Source organism: Harpia harpyja, chromosome 19 (assembly GCF_026419915.1).
Source record: "Harpia harpyja isolate bHarHar1 chromosome 19, bHarHar1 primary haplotype, whole genome shotgun sequence".
Lineage (NCBI taxonomy): Eukaryota > Metazoa > Chordata > Aves > Accipitriformes > Accipitridae > Harpia > Harpia harpyja.
Window position 1 is genome coordinate 21,390,710 of NC_068958.1, and position 27,910 is coordinate 21,418,619.

General features: G+C 58.9%; 1 protein-coding gene across 7 annotated transcripts; it reads left to right on the top strand.

Moving 5' to 3' along the window:
* On the top strand, nucleotides 1-27,884 carry TMCC2 (transmembrane and coiled-coil domain family 2). 7 transcript variants are annotated; one of them, XM_052815140.1, is made up of 6 exons: nucleotides 12,561-12,644; nucleotides 13,665-13,962; nucleotides 16,152-16,294; nucleotides 24,510-25,444; nucleotides 25,783-25,918; nucleotides 26,514-27,884. In XM_052815140.1, exons 3-6 carry the CDS (start codon nucleotides 16,220-16,222, stop codon nucleotides 26,823-26,825), a joined length of 1,458 nt encoding a protein of 485 aa, XP_052671100.1. In that variant the 5' UTR covers nucleotides 12,561-12,644; nucleotides 13,665-13,962; nucleotides 16,152-16,219; the 3' UTR covers nucleotides 26,826-27,884. The 7 variants fall into 7 exon arrangements, with proteins under 7 accessions (XP_052671097.1, XP_052671098.1, XP_052671100.1 ...); XM_052815137.1 differs by lacking the exons at nucleotides 12,561-12,644; nucleotides 13,665-13,962; nucleotides 16,152-16,294 and adding exons at nucleotides 1-327; nucleotides 8,704-9,210; XM_052815143.1 differs by lacking the exon at nucleotides 16,152-16,294 and having other exon boundaries at nucleotides 12,563-12,644; nucleotides 13,665-14,052.
* The last annotated feature ends 26 nt before the right edge of the window (nucleotides 27,885-27,910 follow it).

The window sequence follows — 27,910 nt, forward strand, 5'->3', positions numbered from 1 at the left end:
CAGGGGCGGGCGGGACGGGGGCGCGGAGCCCGCGGGCCCCTCAGCGGCCGCCCGGGCGCCGCCCGCCGCCGCCGCCGCCGCCGCCGCCGCCGCGGCCGTAGGCTCCCCCCGCCTCCCGGGGGCACACGGCGCACCGGTATGAAGCGGTGCCGGTCGGACGAGCTACGGCAGCCCGAGGAGGACCCCGGCGCCGAGGGGGAGCCGCCCGGTCCCGCCGCCATGGAGGCCAAGCCCGGGGAGGCGGCAGCGGCAGCAGCGGCGGCGGCGGCGGCGGCCCCGGAGGCGGGAGCCGTCCCGCCGCCGCGCAGCAAGCCCCCCGACCTGAAGGTGAGCCGCGATGGCACCGGCCGGCGGGTACCGGTGGGACGAGCATCCCGGTGGGGTCACCGGAGGGGTGAGGACCCCCTTAGGGTCAACGGTGGGGTTCCCAGCCGGGCGAGCACCCTACGGCGTTACCGTTGGGGTTACCGGTGTGTGTGAGCAGCCAGCGGGGTTACCGGTGGGATGTACGCCTCGGTGGGGTACCACCGTCCCCACACCCTGGTCCCGGCTCTGCTACAGGTGTGACCTTGGGGGATGTGGGATGGCCCCGGGATGAGGATGCTCCTGGATGGGGATGCTCCTGGATGAGGATGCTCCTGGGATGGGGATGGTCCCAGGGTGGGGATGGTCCTGGGATGGGGATGGTCCCGGGGTGGGGATGCTCCTGTGATGAAGATGCTCCTGCAATGAGGATGTTCCTGGGATGGGGATGCTTCCGGGATGAAGAGGTCCCAAGTTGGGATGCTCCCGGATTGGGGATGCTTCTGCACTGGGGATGCCCCCAAGGGAGGGTCTGCCCCTGGGGTGCAGGTGCCTCCACAGTGGGCCACCTCCCAGGGTCAAGATGCCTCGCGGGAGGCTTGCACAAGCACGCACGGGGCTGGGCACTGCCGAGGCCGTGGCCCTGCTGCAGCCTGGCCACCGAGAGCAGCGATAATAATAGGACGGCGATGGGAGAGGTGGGAGGAACCCGGTGACACCACGCGCCCTTGGCAAAAGGGGCTGCGGGCACGAGGGTCACACCCCGGGGCAGGTCTGGAGCCGGTTTCCATCACCCAAGCAGGCTTTTTGGGGGGTAACAGGGCTGTCCCCCTGCAGAGGGGCTGAGCAGACCCCAGTAAATAATGGCCAGAGTCACCCCAGTGCTGAGCGTGGGGGAGATGCGCGGGGAACCGCCAGCCGCACTGATAGGATTAGTGCTGCAGCAGCCGGGAAGTGACGGTGTATAAATGGCCCCGAGGCTGCTCCTCCTGTGCCTTCGGGCTGTGTCCGGTTAATGAGGAAAACAAGTTACGCGGCACTGCAGCGCTGCGGGAGGGAAGGGAGCCGGTCTCCGGTGGCGGGGTGCAGGCAGGGATGCGGGCAGGCAGGACGAGCTGGTCCCGGGTGAAATTGGGCAGAAATTTCCCGTGGGTTTGAAATTGGAGCAGCTCTGACCCCTGGCCGTTCAACAGGGTCCCGCTGGTGTGGATGCGGTGGGGTTTTATGTTGCAGAGATTAATTCCCTGCTTGTAACTTTGGTGTCTTCAGGCGCTGCAGCGCGTTGCGGCCGTGGGCAGAGTGCGCTCGTGGCAGCACTGTCACAGGTGATGTGGCAGTCGTGCCGTGGTGGTACGGAGGTGCCGCTTCCATTCTTTGGTTTCAAAAAGACCTGGACTATAGTGGAAAATGTCCCTGGTGACCCAGGGGCAGCCAGGACGGAGACCTTTGTTGGGGAGCACCCCAGCCTGTCGCTTGGCCTAGGTCTTACCAGCATGATCAAGGTCATGCGGGAGCTGGGAAGCACAGCCGGGACTGCCAGGCTGCTGCCGTGCCTGCATGCAATCCTTCCAGAAAGGCAGCCAGGAAATAAAAACCCCCGTTCCCATAGGAGAACTCGGCTGCTTTAAGCACAAGAAGCCCTGTGGTTGCAGGACGCACCTTGCTGTGACTCGCGGTGCCTTTTCCTCGAGGTCTGAGCAGCAGCTCATGCTCCTGAGGCCGTTTTGGCTTTGCCAATGTGATGTACAGCTGCTGCTGCTGCCCTAAAAACAGCTGGAGGGGAGAGCCCCGTGCCAGGGGAAGGCACATCCGTGGGGATGTGGTGCTCAGGGCCACGCAAGGCTTGGTGGGGTGGGACACCCTTACCTCGAGGAGGCTCGCCTTGGCTTGGCCAAGGTGATGTTTCTCATCCTCATCATCCCCCAGCCTCTCTCCATCCCACCCGGGGCCCTTTTCGCCTGTACAGTGAGTCAGACAGGGGTGGGAGCGTGGGGCAAGAGGAGCCGCAGCTTACGATGGGGATGGCCTCCAGGCCAAGCGTTCCTCGGTCAGCACGTCCAGCTCTGAGCTGGAGCTCAGCCTGGTCTGGAGCTCAGCCTGGTCTGCAGCCCGGTCCAGCTCACAGCAACAGCAGTGGCCAAACACTCATTGATTTTATCGATGCGAGTATGATACCCTAATGCAGGTTTGCTTCACGATGCTCAACTTTAACGCATTTGTAGCTCAGCAATTAATTGCCCGCATGGAGTGAATCCTCAAACTTGCTTCGCCAGGCAGAACGCATGAAAAACTGCGTCTTGGTGCTGCCCACAGGTTCCGCAGCAGAGCTGGGCGCTCTGCCTGGCCCCGCCACAGACACCACCGATTCAGCCACTTCGTCTCCTGTTGCTACAATTAGTGGCATCATTAATATAATCTTAAATTCTTCCTGCCCCAAACCCCCTCTGGAGCTGCACTGCATTCCCCACGGTGGGGTGGGTTCAACCAAGCTGGTCCTTGGCCCCTCTGCTGTCCCCAGGCTGGCATGGTGCCACACACCAAGACCCACACGTTCATCTCCCCATGGACAGTGAACAAGCGTCAGATGTAAACTTTTGTTTGCTGCCAGTCAAAGATGGATTTGAGTTGGCAACCTGGAAACAACAGGCTGCCTTGTATCATCTCCATCCCCTAACCCCGGCAGATCCGCGGCAGCTCTCCATTCCCCAGCCCTGACTCCAGCTCCTTTGCCGAGGGCGAGGGCTCCATTAGGGGAAAAGAGAAAAAAAAAATAAGTTCTGGCAAGGAGCAAAGCAGATGCATGACACATAGTTCTGCTCAAAAATATGTTGGGTGGCAGGGATTTCTGTGCTCTGCAGCAGAGTGACTGGATCCATACAAAACACTGCAGAAGGAGACATCAGCCTCTCGTGGCTGCTGGGGTGTCCGGGGCATCCCACCACCAAGGCATTCACCGCTTGGTCCCACTCCCACTTTCCCTGAGCATCTCAGAGCTGAGTGTTTTCCCTGTCTCTCTGTCTCTCTCTCTGTTCCCAAATGGGCCGATCTGGCCAAGGGCTGAAAGTTGAAGCCTGACAATTTCCATCTCCCATTTCACGATCTTGGTCTCCATGGCTCCCACCTTTCTCTCCTTTGAACCTGAAAGCCAAGATCAGCAGGAGTCCAGAGGCACTGGCCTAAGCTCTTCCCTCTTCCCAGGGCCTGATCCAAACCCCACATCCATGGACAAAAAGCTTCCCCTGGGCTTCCCAGAGCTGGGGAGCCTCTCCTGGGGAGGAGGAAGATGAAGGACAAGGGGACGTCCCACCACGGGACCTTCAGTCCCCAGCACAGGTCCTGCCCTGAGCAATGGGGTTGGGACAGGAGTGGCTGGAGGGGACAGGGTGAAGCATTAACCTCCCGTAGCAGGTCAAACCCACTCAGCTAGTTTAATTTTTTCAAAGGTCCCTCGCTACAAGGGGATGGGTCTGGGGGGTGGAGAACCCCTGGTGCGGTTCAGAGGCCCCCTCACGGCAGTGCCTGTGCAGGCTGCTCTCTGCAGGGAGGATGCAGAGGACGACTCCTCTCCGTAAAGGTCGCCAGCCCCTATTCTAAACCCTCAGGTACATTTATATTTAATCCCTCGCACGAACAATTTTCCAGGCATATTTTGGTCTTGAAAGGACACCGCCAAGGTGAGCCGGCTCCCCTGCGGTTAGTGGGATGGAGCTGTCGTCAAGCAGCTCAAGCAGGAGCAGCACGGTCCCTGGAGCGGCTGCATCCATCATCTCCCCGGGGCATCGCTCATCAAAAGCTCTCGGGCTGCTGGCAGGGACCCCAGCGGGTCCCCACTCTCACTGCTGCGGAGCTGCACGCTGGGACCCCCCAGCCCCCCAGGGAGAGGAGAGCATCCTCCCGGGCAGGGTGTAGCCAGGGGGACAGCGTATTTCCCCAGGGTTTGTGCCAGGCACGATGGAGGGGCGAGAGCCGAGGCCGGGGTGTGCTGCCCTCCCGGGAGCTGTGTGACGCTTCCCAGCAGACACACGCTCACGTTGGTGTGGGCTGCTCGGCTGAGGCCAAGCGCTCCGTGCCCGACTGCCTACGGTCCCAGTCCCCCCCCCCAGATCTGACCCCCCCAGGGTCCCCATCCTTGCTTCCCACTGAATTGCAGCACTCGGCATCCCCGCAGTCAGTTCAGGAGAGGCAGAGGTGACAGCCGTGGAAGAAGCGGTCGTGGGCTGCCACTCGCTGTCTTACTCCCCCGGCAGCACATCTGGCTCCTCTCAGCACCGGCAGCAGAGATCTGCCCTGCAAATGCCACCCACCGACGTCAGGAGCTCGCGGGGGTCCGCAGCCCCCCCAGCTGGAGCCACACCTGGGCAGTCGGCGCCAGCCCCGCAGATGTTATTCCGGAGAGAGTTTAAGGAACTGCGTGTCACTATAGCGTTTTGGTAGTGCATTAAACAACATGACTAACGTTTGTCACATGTTTGTTCTCTCATCCTGTCCCCGGGAGGAGAAGCGTGTGTGGGGGAGTGCTTTATTTTCCATTTTAGAACATCTATACGTTTTCCTTGGCGTTTGTGGCAGCAGGAGGAGCGGCAGAACGGGGGCTCGGGATGCTGGTGTGAGATAAGGCTGCGAGGGGCAACTGGGCTGGCTGCCACCCTGGGGGGACGACTCTGCCCCCGGCCCCCAGCCTGGCTGCTGGCAATGGGGTGCTGGGTGGTGGTAGGACCCCCTTGCTGGGGACCCGTGGGAGGATCAGCCGGAGAAAGCAGCAGGAGGACTAGAAACCCTGTGCGGGGGTGAGCAGGACCTCCCGGGGTCCTGCGGCTGTTTGCGGGGCTGCGAGCTGCTCGGTGGCGTGGCCTTCCCTGTCTCTGCTCACTGCGGGAATGGCTCCCCCCGTGCCTTAAAATATGGAGTGCTGTGGGATAGGATGGGACGGGATGGGACGGGATGGGATGGGATGGGACGGGACGGGACAGGATGGGACGGGACGGGATGGGACGGGATGGGATGAGATGGGACGGGATGTGATGGGACGGGGTATGATGGGACAGTCTTCCACTGTGTCTGTGCAATGCCTCCAAAGGGCTCCAGAGTCTTGGCTGGAGCCTCTGGGCAGGCCAGGGATATAAATAATTAATAATAATAATAATTGAGCAGGATTTCACAGCACGTGGCTGTGCTATAACGTCATGGCAACAAGATCCCCTCCTTACATGTCTGAAAGCCGAGTAAGAGGTTTGGATGTCGGGGCAGAGCTGGAAAACCATTTAGTGAGAAACTGGGAGGTTTGAGGCTGCGTGGCCGTTTGGCAGCGGCAGGAACACCAGCCCTGGAGAGCCCGGCACGGCCGGAGCAGGCGGGGGGGATGCGCATCCCTGCCACAGTGGGCAAGGGCAGCACCTGGCTCTCCCATGGGACATTGCCTAAGAGCAGCGTCCCAGTCAAAACAGTCATCCAAGTCACTGTTTTCCTGCGAGATATGTTGGTTTGGGTTAAAATGGTCTTTTTCAGCTCTTGGCCAGGCGTGGCTTGTCCCCGTGGTGTCCCCACAAGGCTGGGACTCTGCTCTCGGTGCAGGCAGGGTGGTGGGATGGGTACAAGGGTGGGTCGTGCAGACCCCTGCTGGCTTCTCACATTTTCGCGATTAGTTTCCATCAGTGGATAAACATGTAAGAAGGAGGCAGAGAGTGCGACCGTGATCAGCCCAGAGCTGTGCTCAGCCAAACTGTGCGCCAAACTGATCCACTTACGGGGGACGTGAAGCAGGAGCCGCTCCTTTGAAGTCCACAGAAACAAGTCCCTGCTGCCGAGCAAGAGACACTGGCTGCATTAATGAAAGAGACAAAAGAAATAAAGATATTTTTGTATTAATCTTAGTGTTTTACAGCTGTCTACACTGAGAAATTAATCTCTGTATCCATTGCATCAGTTATTAAGCAATGGCTGTTCCAAAATAGCCCGTGCAGACGCTCTGTTCTGAGCCACAAGTAGTTTCGTGCCAGAAAAATGCCTGTGCTTTGGAAGTACAGTAATATCCCGGAGTAACATAAGAAAACAGAGTTTTTATATCAACAAATTCTCTGCAATAGGCATTGCAGAATGGCTTGTTCGTGGTGACCACTCCTGACAACTCTCTAATGTAGGCAAGCCTTTCTCTTGACAAGCTGTCAATCCGGTGGGGTTCAAGCCCGGAACAGCAGGGCTGGGATTCCTCTTTTTGCTTCCCTCCCCCCTTTTCCCATGCAGATTCCTTACTGTCCCGCCGGGAGCCCTACCTGCAGAGCCCAGGAAAGGTTCTTTCAGGAAAACTTGGAAAGGGCCTGGGGAGAGTTTCTTTTAAAAGGTGAATTTCTATCAGATCGAGCTGTTGGGCCAAGAACCCCCTGAGGGCAGCTGGCTTCCACCTTCAGGCTGGTGCTGGAAAAACATCCTCTCCTTTATCGCCAGCTTCACTTTTATTTTGTTTTCGTTATCCTCAAGGGAGGGAGTTGGTTGTTTCTTTTCACTTGGACATTCTAAAGGGCTAACTGTGCATCCGAGGGTATGCCATACCCTTGATGGTAGAAATCTGTGGGTTTATAGTTATTACCTATCTAATGCTGTCTCTGTTTCCATAGAGACCCTATGAATAGAATAAAATTTAAATCACTATTTCCTGAAGTAGCAATTTGGCACTGTAGATTTATTGTATATTTCCTAGGAAAAACCAAAAGGATAGAAATTTTCATTATGAATGGATAACAGAAGGATTAAAGGGTTTGCCTACAGCGTTTAGTGACACAGGATCTAATTGCTGATTCCTTGTCAATATTACAGGTGTGATGAGAATTAGGCCCTTGTGGATTTGGACCTTGTGGCTTTAATGTCTGGGATTTTTAGGAGTCGTCCTTTCTGTATGGCCATGAAATCCTCCACAGTCTGCAGCTCCAGGAGGTCGTGTCTCAAACATCACTGCTCTTCTAAAAGCCGGGGCTTTTGCCAAGTGTCCGCTGGGGCTATAAGTAGCTCCCAGTTCTGTGCCTGCTTCAACACTGGTTTTCAAGCATGAGTTAATAGTAGCACCGCAGTTACGGGAACCAGCATCCCTGGGGAGAATCCCAGCTGCGGTAAATCAGTGGCGAAATGCCCCTGAACGTCAGCAGGGTCAGGACTGGCGTCCTCAAAGGTAGAGTGCTCAGCTTAAGTCCAAAATCGAGACAGAGAGCAACAGGGCAGACTCGTACTTTGTGATCTGCTGGGGTCCTGGTAGCTGAGGCTGCTTCGAGAGGCGAGAGCATCTTTCGATGTCCCAAAATCGTTTACTGGCTGCCTGGGAGCCGTGATGGACCAGAGATCTGCTGAGCCCTTTGCAGATGCTGGAAGTTGCTGCCCACGCCGCTGCCCCTGTTCAACCACACACAGGGGACCGCGGAGGGCACCCAGCCAAAATCTCTCATGGATGCAAATCTGGGCATTCCAGTGACTGCGGGGAAACCGCTCCAGGCTGACCCGGCTGTAATCAAGAGCACGATCTGTTCCACCATCCATATTGCATGACTTCGCCGTGGCTAGCGTCCACCCCGATTCCCAGGAGCAGTCACGAGAAAAGCCGTGTTCTCTGTGGGAACATGAGTCTCAGCCCCCTGGGAGAGAAAGACCCGGGGGTACCCGGGGGAGCGGCATGCCCCCATCTCCTGCTGGAAACCGGTTGCTGCCCAGCAGGGACTGGATTTGGTGGCACTGGGCCACGAGCTGCAGTTTCACCCCCATAAGCGAGGCCAGCCTGGTCCGTGCTGCTCTCGGAGGCCGTGGAAAATCCCCCAGGGAAAAGCCCTCCCCGGTCCTTCCCAGAGCACATTTCGGAGAGCAGGTGGCTCTTGGCAGTGCGTCGGTGGCCGAGGCTTCAGGTCTGGGAGTAACCCTGGCTTTTCTAGCGAGGGAAAAGGCTGCTCCATCCCTGCCGCCCGCAGGATCGGGGTCTCTGTGCAGCACGTGGCGTTGGCTGCAGCAGGCACCCTCCTCCCTCCATTGCTGTGAAGGGTCTTTCTGCTCCTCTTGCTACTTTTAGGGGTAGCCAGCGCTCATCGGAGACCTCCTTCTGGCGTGGGGAATGCTGTTGGAGCTGCATACCTGAGCCGTCCCGAGCCACCGTGCTCAGTCCTGCGTGCCATCAAATGGCCACTAATGTTTAATGCTTTTCCACAGGTATAAAGCGCAGTGCTGGCAGCAGGGCTTGTTCCCTTTTGCAGATCCCTTTGGGCTGCTGTGGGGTCCCCAGAGCACTCCAGAAGCTCTTTAAGCCCTCCAGCTTCACGTTTCGGTTCGGTGCTAGCGTGGGCACCGTCCATCAGAGCTGTGTGTGCTGAAGTGGGGCGATGCCATCCCTTCCTGAGAGTAACAGGGATTGTTTTCTCTCCTCTCCTGCAGAAAATCCAGCAGCTGTCCGAAGGTTCCATGTTCGGCCATGGCCTGAAGCACCTTTTCCATAGCCGCCGGCGGTCGCGAGAGCGGGAGCACCAGAACTCGCAGGACTCACTGCCGCCGCACTACGGCATGTCCGACCACGACTCCCCCGACGAGAAGGAGCGGTCCCCGGAGATGCACCGCGTCTCCTACGCCATGTCCCTGCACGACCTCCCGGCGCGTCCCACCGCCTTCAACCGGGTGCTGCAGCAGATCCGCTCTCGCCCCTCCATCAAGCGCGGCACCAGCCTGCACAGCGGCAGCCGGCGGGCCAAAAGCAGCTCGTTGGAGCCCCAGAAAGGGAGCCCCCACCTCGTCCGCAAGGCCCCCCAGGACAGCAGCCTCACTGCCATCCTGCATCAGCACCAGGGCCGCCCCAGGTCCTCCTCCACCACTGACACTGCCATCCTTCTGGCCGAGAGCGGGGCCGTCTACCTGCTCGCCGAGGACACCGAGTGCCTGGCCGATAAGGTAGACCTGCGCCGTGGGGACATCCCTGGGTGGCTGGGGGGCACGAGCCCATGCCGGGGAGGTTGGCACCAGACTGGGTGCGGAGCACCCCAAAACGCTGTCGGGAGGAGACCGCCCGTCGGGGCAGCACTGGTGGCACTGGGTGTGCGGTACGGTGGATGGCAGCCCCTGCCCGGGAGCGAGCCGGGTCCGGAGGCTGCTGGTGTTGATGCTCCTCTCGTGGGGAAGTGAGGCAGGGACGTGCCCCGGTCCGAATCCCAGAGTGGGATTTGAGGGAGAAAGAAAGGGACTTGGCAAAAGCTCTGTGCCAGTGGGGTGGGATGCCCGGCGCGGGGTCGGAGGGGATCCCGGGTAGCCCAGAGCCGGGCATCTACAAGGGTTCAGCCAGGCGGCTGCAAATTGGTCCCGTCTAAAGTGATTTTTAAAACGCTCTGTGCAGAGCTAATAGAGTGGATGGTATTTCCATCTAGCGTTTAGTCCCGTTAATTATGAAACAGCTGAGATTAGCGCAGCGGCACGGCATGCTGAGGACACGGTGCGAGCGGTGAGAGGTGCTCCGGGTGCTGGTGGGATTCTCTGTGTCGGCTTCTCTCCTTGGTCTTTGGAGCTTGGGGGGGGTCACACTCTTAAAACCACTCTCTGCAGCCCTGAGGGCTAGGTGCATCCTCTTTTTTTTTTTAATTTACTGGAAAATGCCAGCAGTGAATTGGCAAAACGGTAGGGTTTGGGGTGGGGAAATGGCCAGGCAGGCTCCAGCACCCCGCGGGGGCTCTTGGGTGGGTGGCTGGGTGGCTTTTACAGGAATAGCTGTGTAATAGGGTGGCAGTGGCTGGGCAGAGCTGCCAGGGTGGGATAGCAGTGGGGATGTCAGGTCCGTGTGCTCCCCCCAAGCAGTGGGACCCAGCGGGCGCAGGGGCTGGGGACGATGCTTCCCATGCGCCCTCCCCGCCAGCCACTCCTCTCTCCTTGGCACCGAGTCTCCGAGAGGGAAATCTGACCTGGACACTTCTGGTGCCCTCTGAGCTAATGGAAAAAGAATGAACCAGATACTTTTTCTTTCTGTTTTCGCTCGGCAGTTTCAGCGCCGAGCTGCAGCTGACGCTCGCAGCTTGCAGCGGGTGCCAGCGCTGCTCCCCTGGCACAGCCGTGTGGGGACGAGGCCACCGCCGGGACGTGGGAATCTGGTCCCAGAGGATAAACATATCATTAAATCAGCAGCTTTGCAAGAAACGGCTGCCCAGGTCCTCCTCTCCCCACTTTACTTTGTGCAAATCAGAGCACCCTGACCCTTCCCTGGCAGTGCCTGCTCTCCCCGCCAGCACGCTGCACCCAGACCAAGTGCCTGAGCAGGGCCAGGAGCCATTCAAGTTGTTAATTTAAGCATCTGCAGCTAAAATTTCTTCCGTCTGACCCGTGGCATGGGCCTTGCAAGGAGCCTGGTCCCGCTGAGCCCTCTGGGGTTACAGCCGAAGCTTCGAGCCAAGGCAGTTTGCACCGGGACAGAAGCACCCGGCGGGAGGCAAGAGCAGAGTGGGTCCGTGCCCGCTCACAGAGCAGCACAAAGAGTGCAGAAAGGGGATGAATAATTAACTGCATATGACACAAAGAGTAATAAGAAGAGAGGCGATAGTGGGGCCTTTGTGAGGCAGTGGAAAAATAACCTATTTGGAGAAAGAAGAGCTATGTGATATTCTCATGCCGTATTATTTTTCCACAGCCCTCAGGAAACCCAGCCTCCTGCCCGCAGCAAACCGGCTCCTCTTCCGCGGGGACGGCTGGTGCTGCCATGCCCTGGGCACGGCTCTGCCAGACCCTGGCAGGCAGGTTTGCACCGGGGCTTTGGGCCAGCAATCGCTTCACATCGCTTCTGCCTTGTCCTGCTGGGGTCAGACACCTCCTCCCCATTTCACCCTCAGTTTGGAAGCCACCGTCCCAGGGGGTGCACAAAGCTCCTGTGAAAGAGCCATTTTTGCCCCAGAAATTTCATGCTGAATTTTCCATCCATTGCATAAGGGCCTAAGCGCACGCTGGATTAATCCCTCGTGGGATCGCTCAGCCTCAACAAGCACTTTTTGAACCGCTATTGACTTTTTTTTTTCCCTTTTTTTTTTTCTTAATTAGGTTCCTGCAGTTTTCCCTACCTTCACCTGTACCGGTTCCTCTCCCTGCGGTCCCCACCGGCACTGGGCCACCCTCTGCCCTGCCAGGGCCGGGCACACACGGTTCCTCCCCCCTGCACCCCATAAGTCCCCTGAAGAGGCAGCTGCTGGGGCACTGTGGCAGCAGGGACCAGATGGGGTGGCTGGAGGAGGCGAGTGGCACTACGGCACAGTCTGGGCATTTGGCACCGGTTCCAGCTGGGGCTCGTGGTGTAACCAGACAGATGCCTCGTGTGCCCCTGCGCTGCCCGCACCTGCAGCTGCCCTGTGCCCCGAGCATCGCCAAGCAGTAACCCCCAGCTGGGGCTGGGGGTGGCCAGCAAAGGGCTGTCACCTGTGCCACACACTGGGGACAAGATTTTGCTTTGCAGGGTGATGCCCACCTGGAGCACATGTGCTCGTGGCTTCCCCTCCCCAGCCTTCCACACCGCGCTCTGCCCACCTTGTGCATGCAAAGAGCAGCTCCCGATGAGGGTGGGATGACTCGGATGTCCCCTGCCTCCCACCGGCAATTGCACACGGGTTGGGACTAAGGTTTTGTATGTTGACTCTGCTCCAAGAACCGCAGCTGGCTGGTGTGTGCCCATGGGACACATGCTCTTTGGTTTGCAGGAATATGGATCTCTGCTCGCTGGGGAGCTGGGGGAGCCACTTCTACGGGGCTGCGGGTACCAACAACGGCCAGGAGCCCCTCTGCGTTTCAAGCAGCCACTCTCCCGTATGTCCCATCATGCGTGGCTCGCTTAGCCAAAGCGAGGTGGCATATTTGGGGCGTACGTTGGTGTCGGTATGTCCGAGGGAGCACGTGGCCGGTGTCGGCGTTTCATACAAGGACGTGCCGGCTTGCGGACACGGTGGCACGTGTGACGGCGGCGGCGGCAGCGGCACGGTTGGGGCAGGGGGAGGCTGCGGGCAGGGACCGCGCGTGGCCATGGGAGCTAGAGAGCTTTCTCCTTATCTCACTAATCTCCTCCTGGTGACCCGCCAGCGCTTTGTGGGAGAGGTAGGCAGATGGGCATTACCGACCGCGACGGCCACCGAGGCCCCGGCACCGGCAGCAGCGGCCGTGGGGTCTCCCCGCAGACCCCGATCCCCCGTGGCGGTGGGGTCAACCGAGCACCGGTGCTGGCGGGGCAGAGCATCCCGGGGGGGACCGCGTCCCCATCCCCGTTGGGGCGGCCGGACCCGGATCGGGGCGGCCGTGGGGTTTTGTGCCTGGTGCTGCCGGGGAGCTGCGCGGACGCCTGCGAGGACTGCGGGATGGTCCACGTCCAGGTGAGCCCCCGCGTTAGGCCGGGGCCACGGGGGCCCCTCCGAGTCCCGTCGTCCCCCCCCCCCGCAACCCACACCGAGCAGAGGAGGGAGCCCCTGCGACCGGGCTGGACGCGGGGCCGGTGGCCGTTAGAGGGCAGCGTTACCGCACCGGCCTGCACGGGTGTCCGTCCGTCCGTCCGTCCGTCCGTGCGCACCCCCAGCCGGCTTCTCCCCGGCAGCCCTGAGGGATCCGCTCACAAGTGTCACGAGTGCCAAGTGCTCAGCCGCGGCCGGCAGCGCAGCTCGGACCCGCGGAGCATCCCCCCCCCACCGAGGGGTGCGAGGGGCCGGACCCTGGCCGGGCTCCCTGCCCGTCTGCCCTCGGCATCCCTCGGCAAGCGACAGCACCAGCTGCCACCGCTGCCCGTGGCCCCCCCCGTGCCCCTCTCGCAGCCGCCTTGGCCTCCCGGAACGGCTGTTTCTCCCGTGAGACACGGGGGAGGAATGGGGGGGAGCAGGGGGGCTTCGTGCCACGTCTCAGCTTTGGGCTCGCAGGCCAGGCCGGCCGCTGAGCGGCTGCGTCGCGCTTATTTATGGGCTCGTGGCCCAAGTGTGCCGTTTCCCTGCTCCCGTCTCCTCCCTCCGGTCCCCTGCCGCTTGCCCGGTCTCTGCGGGAGGTGGTCCGCGGCGTCCTGGGGCTCTGTCTTGCAGGGGGGGGACCCGTCCTTATGGCCCCCCCTCCCCACCGTCCTGCTGCCTCAAGGGCACCAGCCCTCCAAACACAGGGCAAGATTCATCCCGCTAAATTTAGATGCTCGCCGGGTCAGTGGCTATATCAGGGCGAGACGGATTATAGTCAGTGGGGAGAAACCAGCGGTTTCTGAACATCCACCCCGGGGGCGGCTGTGGCCCATGGGCATGGAGGGACCTGGGCGAGAGGTGGCCAGGAGGCTGCGGGACGGCTCAGCCCTCGCCCCAGCGGCTCAGGGTCATCAGGCAAAGTTCATCTCCCCTGTCCAGGCATTTGCTTTCTGGTTTCAGTGTGTCCAGCTCAGCCCTGGCTCCCTCCGGCCCCGCCGGCATCCGACCGCCTTTGGTTTCAGGGCGGGGACGTGATTTCTCGCCTCCTACGGCTCCGGTTACCCAGAACTGGTCTCAGTCGACAACTGGGACGGGGACAGGGATGGGGACTCTGTGCAGCCCAGCCGGGACCCCCCAGGGCCAGCACGGCCCGTCAGGGTGCTGAGCAGCCCCAGCCCGGCTCCAGCTCGGAGGGGAGATGCCCCAGGGCTGGGGACTTGCCAGTAGGAATCCGGGTTTGCTCCATGGCACTTCTTGAGTATCCTTTCTCCCTGCGGCGGGTGAGGACGCGGTGGTGGCAAGGGAGGTCGGCCGGGCGCGCTGGGGTGGCTCAGATGGTGGGATGCTGGTAAGTGCTTTTCTGCCCCTAAAACTCACTTTCGATGGGAATTTTGTGGCGCTGGGGTCAGCGATCCCAAAACCAGAAGCTTGAAGCTGAGCTCCTGAGCAGGTAGCCTGCTCTCTGGAGGTGCTGAGCACCTGAGGATCCCCGAGGAGCTGGCAGGAGCTAAGGGGATGCAGGACCTTCGAGTCTCACTGCTTTGGTTGCTCTTCCCACATGTCTAACCCAGGCAGGGGTTTCCCCTCACTCCCTGCCTTGGTTTCCCCAGCTGGGAACCAGGGCCAACATTTCCATGCATCGGGTGAAGTCTCTTGCATCTCTTTAGGAGGATTTGCTGGCAGAGGCAAAGCACATCCTCCCCTCCCACCCAAATTCCGGGCGAGTTCTGGTTTAAAGTCCCAGAGGAAGGAGCTAAAATAGGCCAGCGGTGACTGCAAAAGTGAATAGAAGGAACGATGGTGTAAAGCTGCCCTCCCTGCAGCCCCACAGCCCCATAGCTGGGCATCCCCTCGGCATCCGAGCAGGGTCCCGAGGGGGTACCGGTGTGCAGAGACCCCACAAGTGCCAAGGGTTTTCAGGGGGAACTGCTGGCCTCGGCTGCAAACTGAGCCCCCGCCGAGCTTCACAAAACTGGAGGTATGAGAGTACTCACGTCCAGGTCGGCTCCCACCTCTCTACTTCCACCTCCCCGTGTGTCACAGGGGAATGAGAGTCTGTGAGCAAAGGGGGGTGGTGGGAACTCGTTCTCTCACTCCCCTTGGGATGGTGCTTTGAGGAGCACTTTGGGAAAAGCAGATAATAGCTGTGAAGACAAAGATACCCGAGATTGCTGCTTAATTAATTCAGGCGAAGAAGAATATCAGACTCTCATACTGATTCACCCCCTAGCAAAAGACATCGTGTTCCTCAGCCTTCGTTGACATATGGCTGTTGTTTCCAGCCCACCAGCAGCTCCCGCTCCCCGACAGGCAGGCATCGCAAACGTCGCCTTGCCGCCTGCACCGGGCGGATTTGGGTCGAGCGGGCGGCTGGTGCACGGGGTGGATGTTCAGGGTGGACAGGGCAGGATTGGGGGAGCAAGGTTCGTGTCCATGCCGCGATCTCTCCTGCCCATCCCCTGCCACCGTGGGCAGGCGGCTGGGTTGTAGCTGAGAGCAGGATTTGGCTCCTGAGTCAGGATGAGCAAAGCAGGGTCCTGCCTTGTGACTCCTCGCCTTGCTGCGGCTCTGCCTCTCCCTGCCTTCCCTCTCAAACCCTTCATACAGCAGCTGCCAAAAGTCCCTCCCGGCTGCACAAGCACCCTGTCAGAGGTGTCGAAACCCAGCTGCAGCATGGGCTGGGGGTGCTGCTTGTGCTTTTAATGCTGTGTCACCCAGCAAGCGAAATAGCAGCACCATTGCTGAAGCTGCCAGGGTTACTCCCTCCAGTAAAAACAGCAGCAGGAATTTTTCCAAAGATTCTCCAAGCATAGGCAGGGCCCTGAAGAGCTTCACCTGTGAGGGATGGTCATTGAATCATCTCTGCAGACACATCCCTCCCAGTGACCTGCAAGCCCAGGGCACCAGGGACAGTCCCCAATGCGGAGAATGTGGTGTCGGATTAGGAAATGCTGGGATCTGCATGGTATGGATGGGCACAGAGGCACAGGGACTCCCTGAGCCCAGGGCAAGGAGCAGGGACGGATCCCGGGATCTGCCCATCTGTACCCACGCAGCCGCCTTCCATGCGGGGCTCTTTGCCAGGTGCTGTGCAGGAGCATGGTCCCCCCCTGCTGCCACTGAGAGCCCCGTGGGATGGTGGCACCATCCCAGCTCGGAACGGGGACCGGAGAACTGCAGTGGCTCATTTGTTTATTCTCTGCATGGTTCGGAAGGCAGCCCGGCCAGGCAGCGCTTGGCGGTGCTGTTTGTTCTCCCAGCACAGTTGGAGGAGCAGGACCGGCCCCTGTGGCACCCAGCCTGTTCCCGCTCCCCCGGGCTCCCTCCCTGCTCACCAGCCTGTGCTGCTTGTTCTTGGCTGCCTCAGAGACTCGTAGTGCCTCTTCTGCAAACGCACGTCGTACGATCCTCTCTGCCCCTTCGACTCCTTAACCGCAGCCATGACAGAGGGAGACGATCCGGCCGCCTCGCGGAGCACCGGCCAGGCGCTTTGCAGGAGCGACCAGGGCATCCTCATGCCGGAACCGCATCCACCCGACTCCTGTGCCGGGAAAAGGATATTGCTCTTAAATTCTCTGCTGGGTGTCTTTGTAAGTACCCCCCTCCGCTCTCCTTCCTGCTCCTAGGCACCAGCAAGGGAAGGACTCGGGATGTCCAGGAATAAGGGGTGAGGAGCAAGGTGGTACCTGCAGGCGAAGGTCAGGCTGCTGCTGGGCTCTGTGTGGCCGCTGCTTGCAAGGGTTGAGGTCTCAGCCACGAAGGCGCTTGCTTTGGACACCAAAAGCATTCGGGAATGTGAGGTTAAGAAGCGGTGGACTTTGCAGCTCTTCACCTGTATCAACACCCTGGCTCCCGATAATCTGTATGCAGCTTTCCCAGCCCAGTGGAGGAAACTCCAGTGCAGCTTGGCTGGTCTTCCTCCTTTTTTTAGTACCGGCTTCTCTGTGCTAAGCTGAGGCCCTGTGCGCTCTCGCTAAGCCCGGTCCCAGCTGCCGCCCGTGCCGGCCTGAGTCCAAAATTTGCCGTGTTTGTGTTGCATTGCTAGGTGACCTGTCTCTTAGTTGAGGTGCTCAGACCAGGACTTGGTAAGCATTCAGGGCCAGATTCTGCACCACTCAGAGCTGGCACACACCGAATGTGTTGTGCTTTTGTGCCTATCCAGGGATTTCCTTTGCATGGGAGCTGGGGTTTATTTATTCTTAAATTTGCCTCTTACAGCCAGGCCTGAAAAACATAGCTGCCGCTTTCTAAGCAGCGGACTAAGTCTCCTAAAGCAGAGCTGGTGCTAAGGATGAAGGGGAGTCCACCACCAACCTCTCGGGTAATTTCCTTGCAAAACCCCCACTTTTCCCGTGGCAGCGGGGTTTTTGCATCACATGGAAGGGAGGCTGTGCATCGTGTGGTAGGGAGATGCTGCGCCATTGCTCCACCTCGCTTTGCTGGGGCATTAATAGGCAACGTTCTTGCTTCTGCAATTATTTGCTAACCCTAACCTTCCCCTTCCACTGGGGAGCTGAGAACAGGCAGTTTCCTATGAATCAAGCTGCCCAAGGTCCCCAGTAAATAAAAAAAAATGCTCTCCAGGTCTCATTGCAGCAGGCTGCCTGCAAAGTCTCATCCTGAGCATCCTGGCGTTTATCAAATCCTCACTTCTTCAGCCTCCTCTGGGGAAATCTGTGCTCCTCCATCCTTCCCCAAGGCCAGGGACAGCCTGGCAGGTCAGGCAGGGTTTGCAGGGGGCTGGGAGCTGGCAGAAGGTGTAGGGGGCTCGGGGGGGGGGGACCATTACATTTAACCAGAGGCTGGGAGGACCAAGTCGCAGCACAGAAGCAGGGCTGTGCCTGGCAGCCCCAAAAAGCGCTTCCCTCCGCTGCCTGCAGCATGGCTGCGAGCAGCCGGCGGGGAGCAGATGGGCTTTGGGTCTGGCCCCAGTGCTTTAAATGAGGGAAATGGCAAGCAGAGCTCGGAGCAGGGTGTTTTCCAGAGTGTCTTGTGCAGCTGGGGATTTTTCCTGCCCTGCTGAGACGGCAGAAGAGTGATGGGAAGTGACCTCTGGCTCCTGTGCTAAAATGAGAAGTGATGTTATGAGAGATGTTAAACCAAAGATGAACGTCCCTCGGTAATCTGCCCTGTGACATGCCCGGAGGCATCCGTGGCCCAGGGTTTGGCCAGGCTGCAAAATCCACCCTCGCTGGGGCAGCTCGGTGGGTTCGGAGGGACGGACGAGGAGCGGTGCCGGCCCACGGGAGACACACGGCTCCTACCCACGCCGGCAAGGAGCCGTGTGTGCTGCCAGCACCGGTCCCCGTGGGCAGCATTGCGGCGTTGCCCACAGGGTCTGGCTGTACCCCACATCTCCGGAGCGTCGGTGCGGCACCGGGAGGAAACTCTGCTCCTTCCTCTCCCTTCCCCGGCACAGCTGAGCACCGTATGGTAGGTACAGCTGGTTTCTGCTCCTGGTAGGTTTAACTTAGCGGGGAATCTGTTCTTCTCCGTGCCCTTTGCTGTGGATGGTACCACAGCCCCCTGCCAGTGCCTGCAAACAGTGGGCAGGTGTGCAGGGAAGGGGCTCAGCACTGGCATGCACAGAGTTTGTTCGTGCAAACTCGCAGCCGGACGGGGAGGGGAGTCTTTTGCCTATGAGATCCTGTCCTCCCGAGAGGATGGACCTGGAAATACAGGGGCTTCCAATGGCTCCATGCGTAGAAGCAACTCCCATAGGGGTTACGTAGCCCGCAGGGATGCTCAGGTCAGCGCAGGGCTGTGCTGTCCCCAGGCTGGGGTGCGGGGACCAGCCAGGTCCCTCCAGCACTGCTTCTCCACCATGGGGCCAGCAGCCAACACTGGTTTTGGAAGCCAGCACTGGTGAGCTGCGCTGCCACGTGGTCGATTCAGCCTGTCCCTTACTCCCAAGCACCGTCTCATATAAACACCTGCCAGGCACGGCGGCACGGCTGGGGATGCCCTGGGCAGGGTGCCGTGCACGGCACGGTGACAGCCTGGGTTGGAGGGGGTCAAGGATTTTAGTTATTGGTGTCAAACTGTGCTTTGGCAGCTTCGCATCACAGATCGGTCCTGACGGGCTGCTCCGGCTCTGCCTCCTCCTGGCTCCCAGCACCCAGTGATGCATGGAGAGCTGCGAGCGTAGGTACCGACACTGGTCCAGGGTGGTCTGCTGGGTCCAGCAGGCTAAAGGCTGCGGGCGATTCGAGGGAATGCCTTCCCGGCTCAGAGCAGCCCGAGCAGAAGCTGCTGCTTCTGTGCCTGTTACCTCCTGTCACGCTGGTCAGCTTATCTGCAGCCACGCGTGTTCCCGTGGCCCAGCAGCGCAGGCAGCTTGCGGCAGCCCCTGCCCCAGACCTGTCAAAGCCGATGTCTCCTGGAAGCGAAATGTTTCCTCGGGGAAGCTTCATCGCTGTTGCAAGGGCAGTGTCCGTGGCGAGGTTTAGGGGAGCTCACATTGGCAGGATACAGAGGGACTGAGACCTGGGGATGGTGCTTTTGTGGAGCCGTCGAACCAAACCTTTCGAATCCATCCATGCTGGGTCAGGTTGATTTTTGCGCTGCCTGCCCCAGCTGCTAAACCCGGGGCAGGGCCAGCTCCGGCACGGGCAGTGCTGGCTGCGCTGTGCGGGCTGTGCACCACGGGGTAGCTCGGAGGTGCAACGTTGCACCCAGAGCCTCTCCGACATGGCAGGTTACACTTCCAGGGCACGGATGGGTGTAGGAACAGCCCGAGAGACGATGGGAAGCGCGATGCTGAGTGGTGCTCGGCTTTATCTCAGCTGTGGGAGCAGCACGGTCTTCTCCATTTAACATGCATCTAGGTCACGATCAGCTCATCAGTCCAGCCTGTACAATTCAATGTGTGGCTGAGAATACTTCCTAAGCTGTTGTTCTCTCGTTGCTTTTTTTGAGAAATAACTATACCAGAGAGCTGCAAATGAACCTTCCTCATTTAGCCCGTTGTCTGCAGCTGCACAGATGCTCTGATCTGTGGCCACAGTTGGTTTGAGGTTTCGAACAGCCCCAGCATCTGCAGGGCACATTAGGGCTTTGGTCTGGCACAGCGTAAGGCTGTGGGCTTGAATTCCGCTTTCCTCAATCGCTCTTATCCAGGCCTGATCCTGCAGCGCTGACCACATCGACTCTGCTCTGTGCAACCCCGTGGGTTTTGGCTAAAAGTCAAACGCACAAGCTCCGCATCTCCTTTCTCACCCAGGACTTTTGCTTTGGCCCCTCACCAGCTCCACTGCCCCAGCATAAATACAGCACCTGGGGGGTAACTCCAGACTGCCACCGGCTCCTGCAGAACCAGAGCCTGCTGTCGTCTCTGCTTGCTTTTCGGATGCCGCATTTAATATCTTTTTAATTGCACGTGAAGTCTCAAACACTTGGATCTGGTCAGTCGGCTGGATGTGTTTTCTGTGCATTGCGTGTTCTCCCGTGGCAGAATCGGGTCGGTGCAACCTTCCCCATCGCTCTCTGTGTCGTGAGCGGGCCAGACCCGGCTCCATCCCAGTGCACGGCATGGGTCGAGACACCACCTGGTCCTGGCACAACTGGCTGGTTCCTGACCTCAGGCTGCCTAGCTCCTTGATTGGCAACTCTATTTTTTCCCGTGCATCGGTCCCACCCAGGGTTTTGCTTTGTGCATGCCTCCCCCTGCCTCTTTCGGGCTTTATGTCCTGGTGTGTGACACAGCAGATGACAACAGCCCGTCCTGACCCCCTGCGTCAGGGCACAGGCAGCGTATGGGGCTGGAGGCGTGTGAATATCCCGCCACAGGGACGAGGGGGGTTTTGCATTACAGCCCTGAAAGCTCCACTCTCTGAGAGCTGTAAACAGCTCCAGCAGATTTCCTGAGTCGGCAATCCCGCTGCAGCTATCGGCTCAGTCCCTGCGCCTTCGGGAAGCACCCGGGGACACAGGGCCAGCCCTGACGGGGGGTCTGCTGGAGGCTTCTCCTTCTCCCTCCCACCCTGCTGCTCTCCTGAAACTTTGCTGCCGTCAGCTGCCGCTTTCCCCTGCTCAGGCACTCTGCCATGGCAGCCAGCGCTGCCCGCACATCGCTGCCAGGCTCCGGGATGCTGCGGGGACGCGGCCGAGCAGCCCACGCCGACTAGTCCTGGGGGACCCGAGCCCTGCCCGCGATGGAGGTAGGTCTCGGCAGCCTTTGGGGTTAGAATAAGACCGCGGGGAGGATGGCGATGGGCAGAGAGACCCGCAGGGGCTTTCGGTACCTCCGTTTCTGGCGCTCCGTGAACGAACCCCACCGGCACGATCCGTGCCGGTGCAGCAAAGATGGGGTGGGAAGGTCCGCTGCGAGCTGAAACCCTTAACGTGCCTCTCTACGTTATGTAAGAAAAATTATTCTCAGGCTGGTAAATTAACGGAGGCAGCTGCTGCCGGCCCGTTGTGTCCGTCCAGGGACGGGATGGGAGCGGGCGGCAGGCAGGGCGCGGAGGGGGACACAGGGCTGCCTGCTTCGGGCTCTGCTGCAGGCTTGAAAGGAGGGTGGGAAGTGTGAGTCAGGGCTCCTGCTTCTATTTTCAACGCCTGGGGTGGGTAACGTGGTCTGGTGGGAATAGCGGCTCCGCTCTGGGAGGCACGGGGCTGCGAACGCACGTGGGGACGGGGACGGGACTGGGGACACCAGTTGGAATCACCAACTAGCAGCACGGATGCTGTCCCAAATTACGCTGATAAAGCGCTCTGGGGAAGAGGGGCCACAGAAGCACCCAGATTTAATGACTGCCCCGAAATCAACCTCCCCACGGCCACTGCCTACCTGCGTTTCTCTGCCGGCCGTGGCCTCTGCCTCATGGCTTTCCACAGCCACCAAGGGACCGGGGCACGGTGACACCCGTGCTATGGAGCTGCCGGATCAGTGCAGCAGCTCCTCAGGTCTGCCCTGAATGCCAGCATCCCTCGACAGCTCGGTGGTACTTATTTTTTCCGTGCTTGAATGTGCATATGGTCCTTCCCACAGCCGTTTTGTCCCCGTGTTGTATTTCAGCTGCGAACCACATTCACGCCTCGTAGTGAAAGTCCTCGTTCAGGGTCAGTGCAGCACGAGCCACGGCATTAGCTCATCCACTGCGCTTCCTAGTAGGCTATAGGGTATGGAAAACAGAATAGTTCAGGGCATGAGTAAGTGTCTTGAGAGTTTTGTTCTGAACTTTGCAATAATTGTGCAATTTCTTAAGAATGGGTTTAAATCCCTTCCAGTCATGGGTGTGCCGGGAGACCCACAGCCCCGCACCGGGGACACGGCCACGAGCGAGCTGTTGGGCCCCGAGCTCCTCACCTGCCACCTGGGCTTTCTTCCCTCAAACCTGCAGCAGCAAATAAACCAGCATTGCATAATTGTGCCCGGTCGTGGCCCTCTAAGTACTGTTTGCTCAGCTTATTAGCTTGAGCCTTTTGCATATCTCAGCTCTCCTGGGTTGAACTCTGTTGATAAGAATAATTTTTCTTCCTGCGTCCTGCATTCCTCCCGCATCCCACATCAGCCGCTGCTCTCCCCTCCGAATCTGCCTGGAAAACAAGCACTGGAAAACAGCACTTTCATTTTGATGTGCCTACCAGAAGGTTTTCTGCATGTAGGGAAAGTGTGGCTTTTACTAATCCCCTGCTTAAATCCACTGCACAGTCATTTAGGCTTTCTGGGATTTAGCAGGCACTGTCTGTTAATACTGCAGAGATCGGTATTGTCTTTTTTTGGTTGTTGTTTTCAAAGCAATAACCTGATGTGGCTTTCCTATAACGTGCCCTGTGTCTGAGAGAGAGCAGAGCTTTTGGTGGGTCTTGGGGAAAGGATTTCACCCCAGCCACGTCAGCATGGATGGGCAGCATCGGATCCATGCCGTTCACCACCCATCCTGCCCTCCCTTCCCCCCGTGCTCCCAAAGATACTCCCATGAATAAATCCAAAAGATCGGCTTTGCAGGGGTAAAGGTTTGGGTGACTCCCAAACCTTTCCCTTTTGGGAAACAAAGTTTGAGCAACTTCTCCCCTTCACTGGCCCAGCTGGGGTTTCCCATTTCAGCATCTCCAGGGCTGCCTTTTCCTTTGCCATGGCCGGTTTGTCCCTCACTGTACAGAGAATTGCACATCTGGGCAAAAGGTCTGTTTCCTGCTGCTTCTAATTTCTGCCCTTTGATAAGAAACCAAAGCGAAACCCTTCGTGGGGTGGCTGGAGGGCCCAGCCCGGCCGAGAGACTGAGAATAGCCTGGCAGTAGGGTCTGAAAACTCTGCAGGTTTGTTGGGCATTATTTTTTTTTTTAAAAAGTGCTTCTCCAGCTGGACTGAAGCCAGCTCCCAGCTCTGCCCTGTGTCTGCCTGCGGGCTGGGGGCTGCTGGATTCTCCCTTTTGCTCTTATCCTCCAGCCCCTGACCCAGGTTGCTTTAGCATTGCTGCAATGGAGAGAGCAGAAAAAACCTTGGGGAGGGAGCTGGGGGATGCTCCCACCGAACTTGTGGTTGTCTGCTTTTGTCTCCCGAGGAGGCTGAGACCCCCCACATGAAGCCCCAACACCCCTGGGCTCCCGACAGGACAGCAGCAGCAGGGAAGGAGGAGATACAAGTAAATAACAGGAGGGCAGCACTTGCCCCTGCTTTTCCAAGCCCCGTGCAGGACCTGCTGCAGACGGGAGTGTTTATAAGCAACATCTTGAGAACATTCCTCCCTCCCGCGCAAGGCATTTCCTGGTGATAACACACTCCTAAGTAATGATCTCGCAGCATTATCCCTATTAAGGGGTCATTCGGGGAAAGTGTGATGGAAATTAGAAATTATTCAGGTCTGCCAACAGTATTTAACTTTCAAGCAGCTCTTAATTAGAAGCCAGGAGCCATTTATACAACCACTGAGATTTGCATAAGAATCTGCATATAAAACCCAGCAACTGGAAAGATTTAGTGATTTTTTTTTTTCAAGTGGCAAAGCAGCATGCCCAAGTTGGAGAGCGCGAGGCAGGACCCTGGGTTGCAGTCCAGGCTCTGCCAGTAATTTTAAGTGTGGCCTCAGGCAAGTGATTTCCTCTCCCAAAGCTCCAATTTTTCCATCTGTAAAATGGAAACCAGCATGTGTCCGAACTTTCTAGGCGACAGCTTGTGTTTGCAAGAGGAGTCTGGCACTACCAGGTGAGAAACCTTGGAAAAGAAAGCAAAAGAGCCCCTGCGCCTGCAGCCTGCTGCTCTCTGGGGATCAGGAGCTGCTCCTGAGTCACTCACAAATTGGGGTTCTGGCAGAGTTTCTCTTCAGCTGAAAAACTCCTGTGTGCCTCTAGGCTAAAAGCCAAAGTCTGAAAATGAGACTAAAATACCTCCGGATTGCTCAATCCCTGCTCTCACCACTGCTTTGGTGGGAGATTTGATGATGGGTTCCAGTTTTAGCTCCTGGCTCCTTTTTCCCTGGGTGTCCAGCAGCCCAGAAACGCGGGCGCCCGTCTCCACGCAGAGCAAGGGCGGAAAGTCAGAGTCGAGCTCCCGGCGGCGGATGCTCCCCGCTGAAAACCACTGGCCAAAACCAGCCCCGAAACCCTAATTATTTTGTCGCTGTGCCCTCTAACTGGCTTATTCCTGGATGCCAGCAGTAGTGGTATGGCTGGGAAATGCTTAACCAGCCAGAAAAAAAACAACTTCTTGCTATTGCTCTGGTTAACTATTCCCCTGCCCAGCTCTTGCCTGCCTCTCCCTCCTCTGCCCCTCACCCTGTTCCTCTCCTGCCCCTTCCCCAGGGGCTGCCGGGGTGTTAGCTCCCTCCGTTGAGCATCGCCCTCCTCTCTCTTTGCTCGCAGCTGGACAAGGGGGATGTGACCGCGCTCAGCCTGCCCTCCACCGCCGGGCACGGTGACACCGACGGCACCGTCTGCCTGGACGTCCCCGATGGCACCCCTGACCCTCACAGGACAAAAGCCGCCATTGAGCACCTGCACCAGAAGATCCTCAAGATCACCGAGCAGATCAAGATCGAGCAGGAGGCGCGGGATGACAACGTGGCCGAGTACCTGAAGCTGGCCAATAACGCGGACAAGCAGCAAGCCTCCCGCATCAAGCAGGTTTTCGAGAAGAAGAATCAGAAGTCGGCGCAGACCATCGCGCAGCTACACAAGAAGCTGGAGCACTACCACAAGAAGCTGAAGGAGATCGAGCAGAACGGTCCTTCTCGGCAGCCCAAGGATGTCTTCCGGGACATGCACCAGGGTCTCAAGGACGTGGGTGCCAACGTTCGCTCCAGCATCAGCGGCTTTGGCGGCGGCGTGGTGGAAGGCGTCAAGGGAGGGCTCTCGGGTCTCTCCCAGGCCACCCACACCGCTGTGGTTTCCAAGCCCCGGGAATTCGCCAGCCTCATCCGGAACAAGTTCGGCAGCGCGGATAATATCGCCCACCTGAAGGACACGCTGGATGACGGGCACCCGGAGGAGGCTTCACGGGCTCTCAGCGGCAGTGCCACCCTGGTCTCCAGCCCCAAGTACGGCAGCGACGATGAGTGCTCCAGTGCCACCTCCGGCTCGGCCGGTGGCAGCAACTCAGGGGCAGGACCCGGCGGCTTGGGGAGCCCCAAGTCCAACACGCTGGACAGCCACCACAATAACTTCGACACCATCCTAGAGGAGCTCCGGGAGATCAAGGACAGCCAGTCGCACCTGGAAGACTCCATGGAGGACCTCAAGGCGCAGCTGCAGCGGGATTACACCTATATGACGCAGTGCTTGCAAGAGGAGCGGTACAGGTAGGGATGGGTGGGTGCCGGGGTGGCAGCACGTGTCACCCAGGGTGGCTCTTTGGGGACCACAAGGCCACCATCCTGGGCTTGTCTTGCTAAGCCCTGCTTGCCAGGGACATGGGGAGCTACAGTCCCCACTGCCCTCCTCACCGCCAGACCCCCCCAGCAGCCCCGCTCCCGTGGAGGGTCATCCACTGCTTTCCCTTTGGCAGCCATAACCAGCTACAGCCAGGAGCGGGGTGGGTCGGAGGGGCCGGGTGGTTTCCCCGGTGTCAGGGGAAGGAGGGCAGGGGGGTCCGCGGGGAGATCTGCCCACCCCAGCACCCCTCCATCCCCGTGCACAGGTACGAGCGCCTGGAGGAGCAGCTGAACGACCTCACCGAGCTGCACCAGAACGAGATGACGAACCTGAAGCAGGAGCTGGCCAGCATGGAGGAGAAGGTGGCTTACCAGTCCTACGAGAGGGCTCGGGACATCCAGGTAGGGGAGCGTGAGGGCTCAGCCCCCCCCCCACTGCACCCTCCATCCACAGGGCAAAGGAGGGACCCTGGGCTGGGAAAGAGGGTGAGCAATGGGGATCCCTTTCTCTAGCACCCTCCAGATGAGGTCCTCACTGTGATGCTGTCACAGCAAGAAGCAGGTAACTAACTAAGCCACGTCCCCAAAATCCCTGTCTGTGCCCCAGCGGGTCCCCACTGTGCTAAAGTCCCCAGGGTGCTCAAGGCAGGGCAAGGCTCCGGGTAGATGGCTGCAGCGCTGGGCTGTTACGAGCCACGTGTGGGCCAACACATAGTCCCCGCTGTCCCAGTTTGGGTCATCTCCCCTGCTGCAGTAGGTACTCCCAGCACCGAGACCATCCCCGGCACAGGCAGAGCGGGACAGGGCACGCCTCGCGCATCGCACGGCCCAAGGGTTTGCAGAGGGAAACCCCTTTGGAGCCGAGGCGGTCACCCATCGGAGCTGTGCAAGTAAAACTTTGCAGCGGCAAGGTCTCAGAGCACAGGGCAAGTACCAAAAGCCCTCGTAGGGCATCCCTCGGAGCCGCTGGCCAGCCCCGATGTGCTGTCCCTCGCAGGAGGCGGTGGAGTCCTGCCTGACGCGGGTGACCAAGCTGGAGCTGCAGCAGCAGCAGCAGCAGGTAGTGCAGCTGGAAGGGGTGGAGAACGCCAACGCTCGGGCGCTGCTGGGCAAGTTCATCAACGTCATCCTGGCCCTGATGGCCGTGCTGCTCGTCTTCGTCTCCACCATCGCCAACTTCATCACGCCGCTCATGAAGACCCGCATGCGCATCCTCAGCACCGCCCTGCTCGTCCTCTTCCTCTTCTTCCTCTGGAAGCACTGGGACTCCATCAGCTACTTTGTGGAGCACGTCCTGCTCCCCAGTTGATCTGCAGCCCGGTCGCTGCAGCCCCAGGGGCTTTCTATTTCCCACAGAGGAGAGGGCCGGGGGGATGGTGGTCCAAAGCCTTTGGGTTGTTTCTTCACATGCTCGGTTCGGTTGCTTTCCCGGCTCTCCATCCTCGCTGCAGCCAGCAGCGATCGCTCGGAGCGCAGCGTGTCGGAGCCAGGATCCGTCAGTCCTCTGGGGTGTTGGGGAGGGCGGGATGGGGAACGAGGAGGAGTTTTGGAAGGAAGTGGTAATTTATGGGGCGCTGCGTTTTTCTAGGGGTTTTGGGTTGCTTTTTTTTTTAAACGTCATTCTGTTCTGAAAGTCCATGGGAAGGAGGTCTTCTGCAGAGGTCTTCTGTTGGCGGGAAGGATTGAGCTGGACCAAACCTGGCTCTGGGAGAACTTTCTGCAGAGAGAGGAGAGGGGTTAGTTGGGACTGGGTTTTCCCTTTTGTCCTTGAAGACCAAGATGGCAAAAAGCTCAGTCCCCAGATGGAGTGAAAGCAAAGTATGTGACAAAGGAGAAAGCGGGTCCAAGGCAAATGCAGCAGGACATGCGCATCCCACCAGCCTCTCCCAATCCCACCACAGCCCCGCCAGGACAGAGCGGGGCTGTGACATTGTCCCTGTGTCCCCACGGGGGCCTGGGCAGACACAGGGGACCTGACGCCGGAGACAGCACCGGCACAAGTGAGATCCCATCCGCTGGTTTCCCTTCATTTATTTATTTCCACCTCCTTTGGCTTTAGTTGATCTGATCTCTTCAGGGACATCTGGACTTTCCAGCATCACGCCTCTTGAGTTTTACAGCCTCTGCACCGTGTCGTGTGTGTGTGCGTGTGTGCGCGTGCGGTTTTTAATTTAATTCAAGACTCTGTTTCCATTTGTGAATCAAAGCTGGTAGAGCGGGGGGAGGCAAGCAGCTGCCTTCCCAGCCTCCCTGGCCCTACACAAGAGCACAGCATGCTGTCTCGGATGTTTCTTAAATTATTTCATACATATATATTTATGTAATATATCTATACACACACATATATATAAATATATATATAAAAGTATATGCACAGTCAGATCCTCCTCTGGT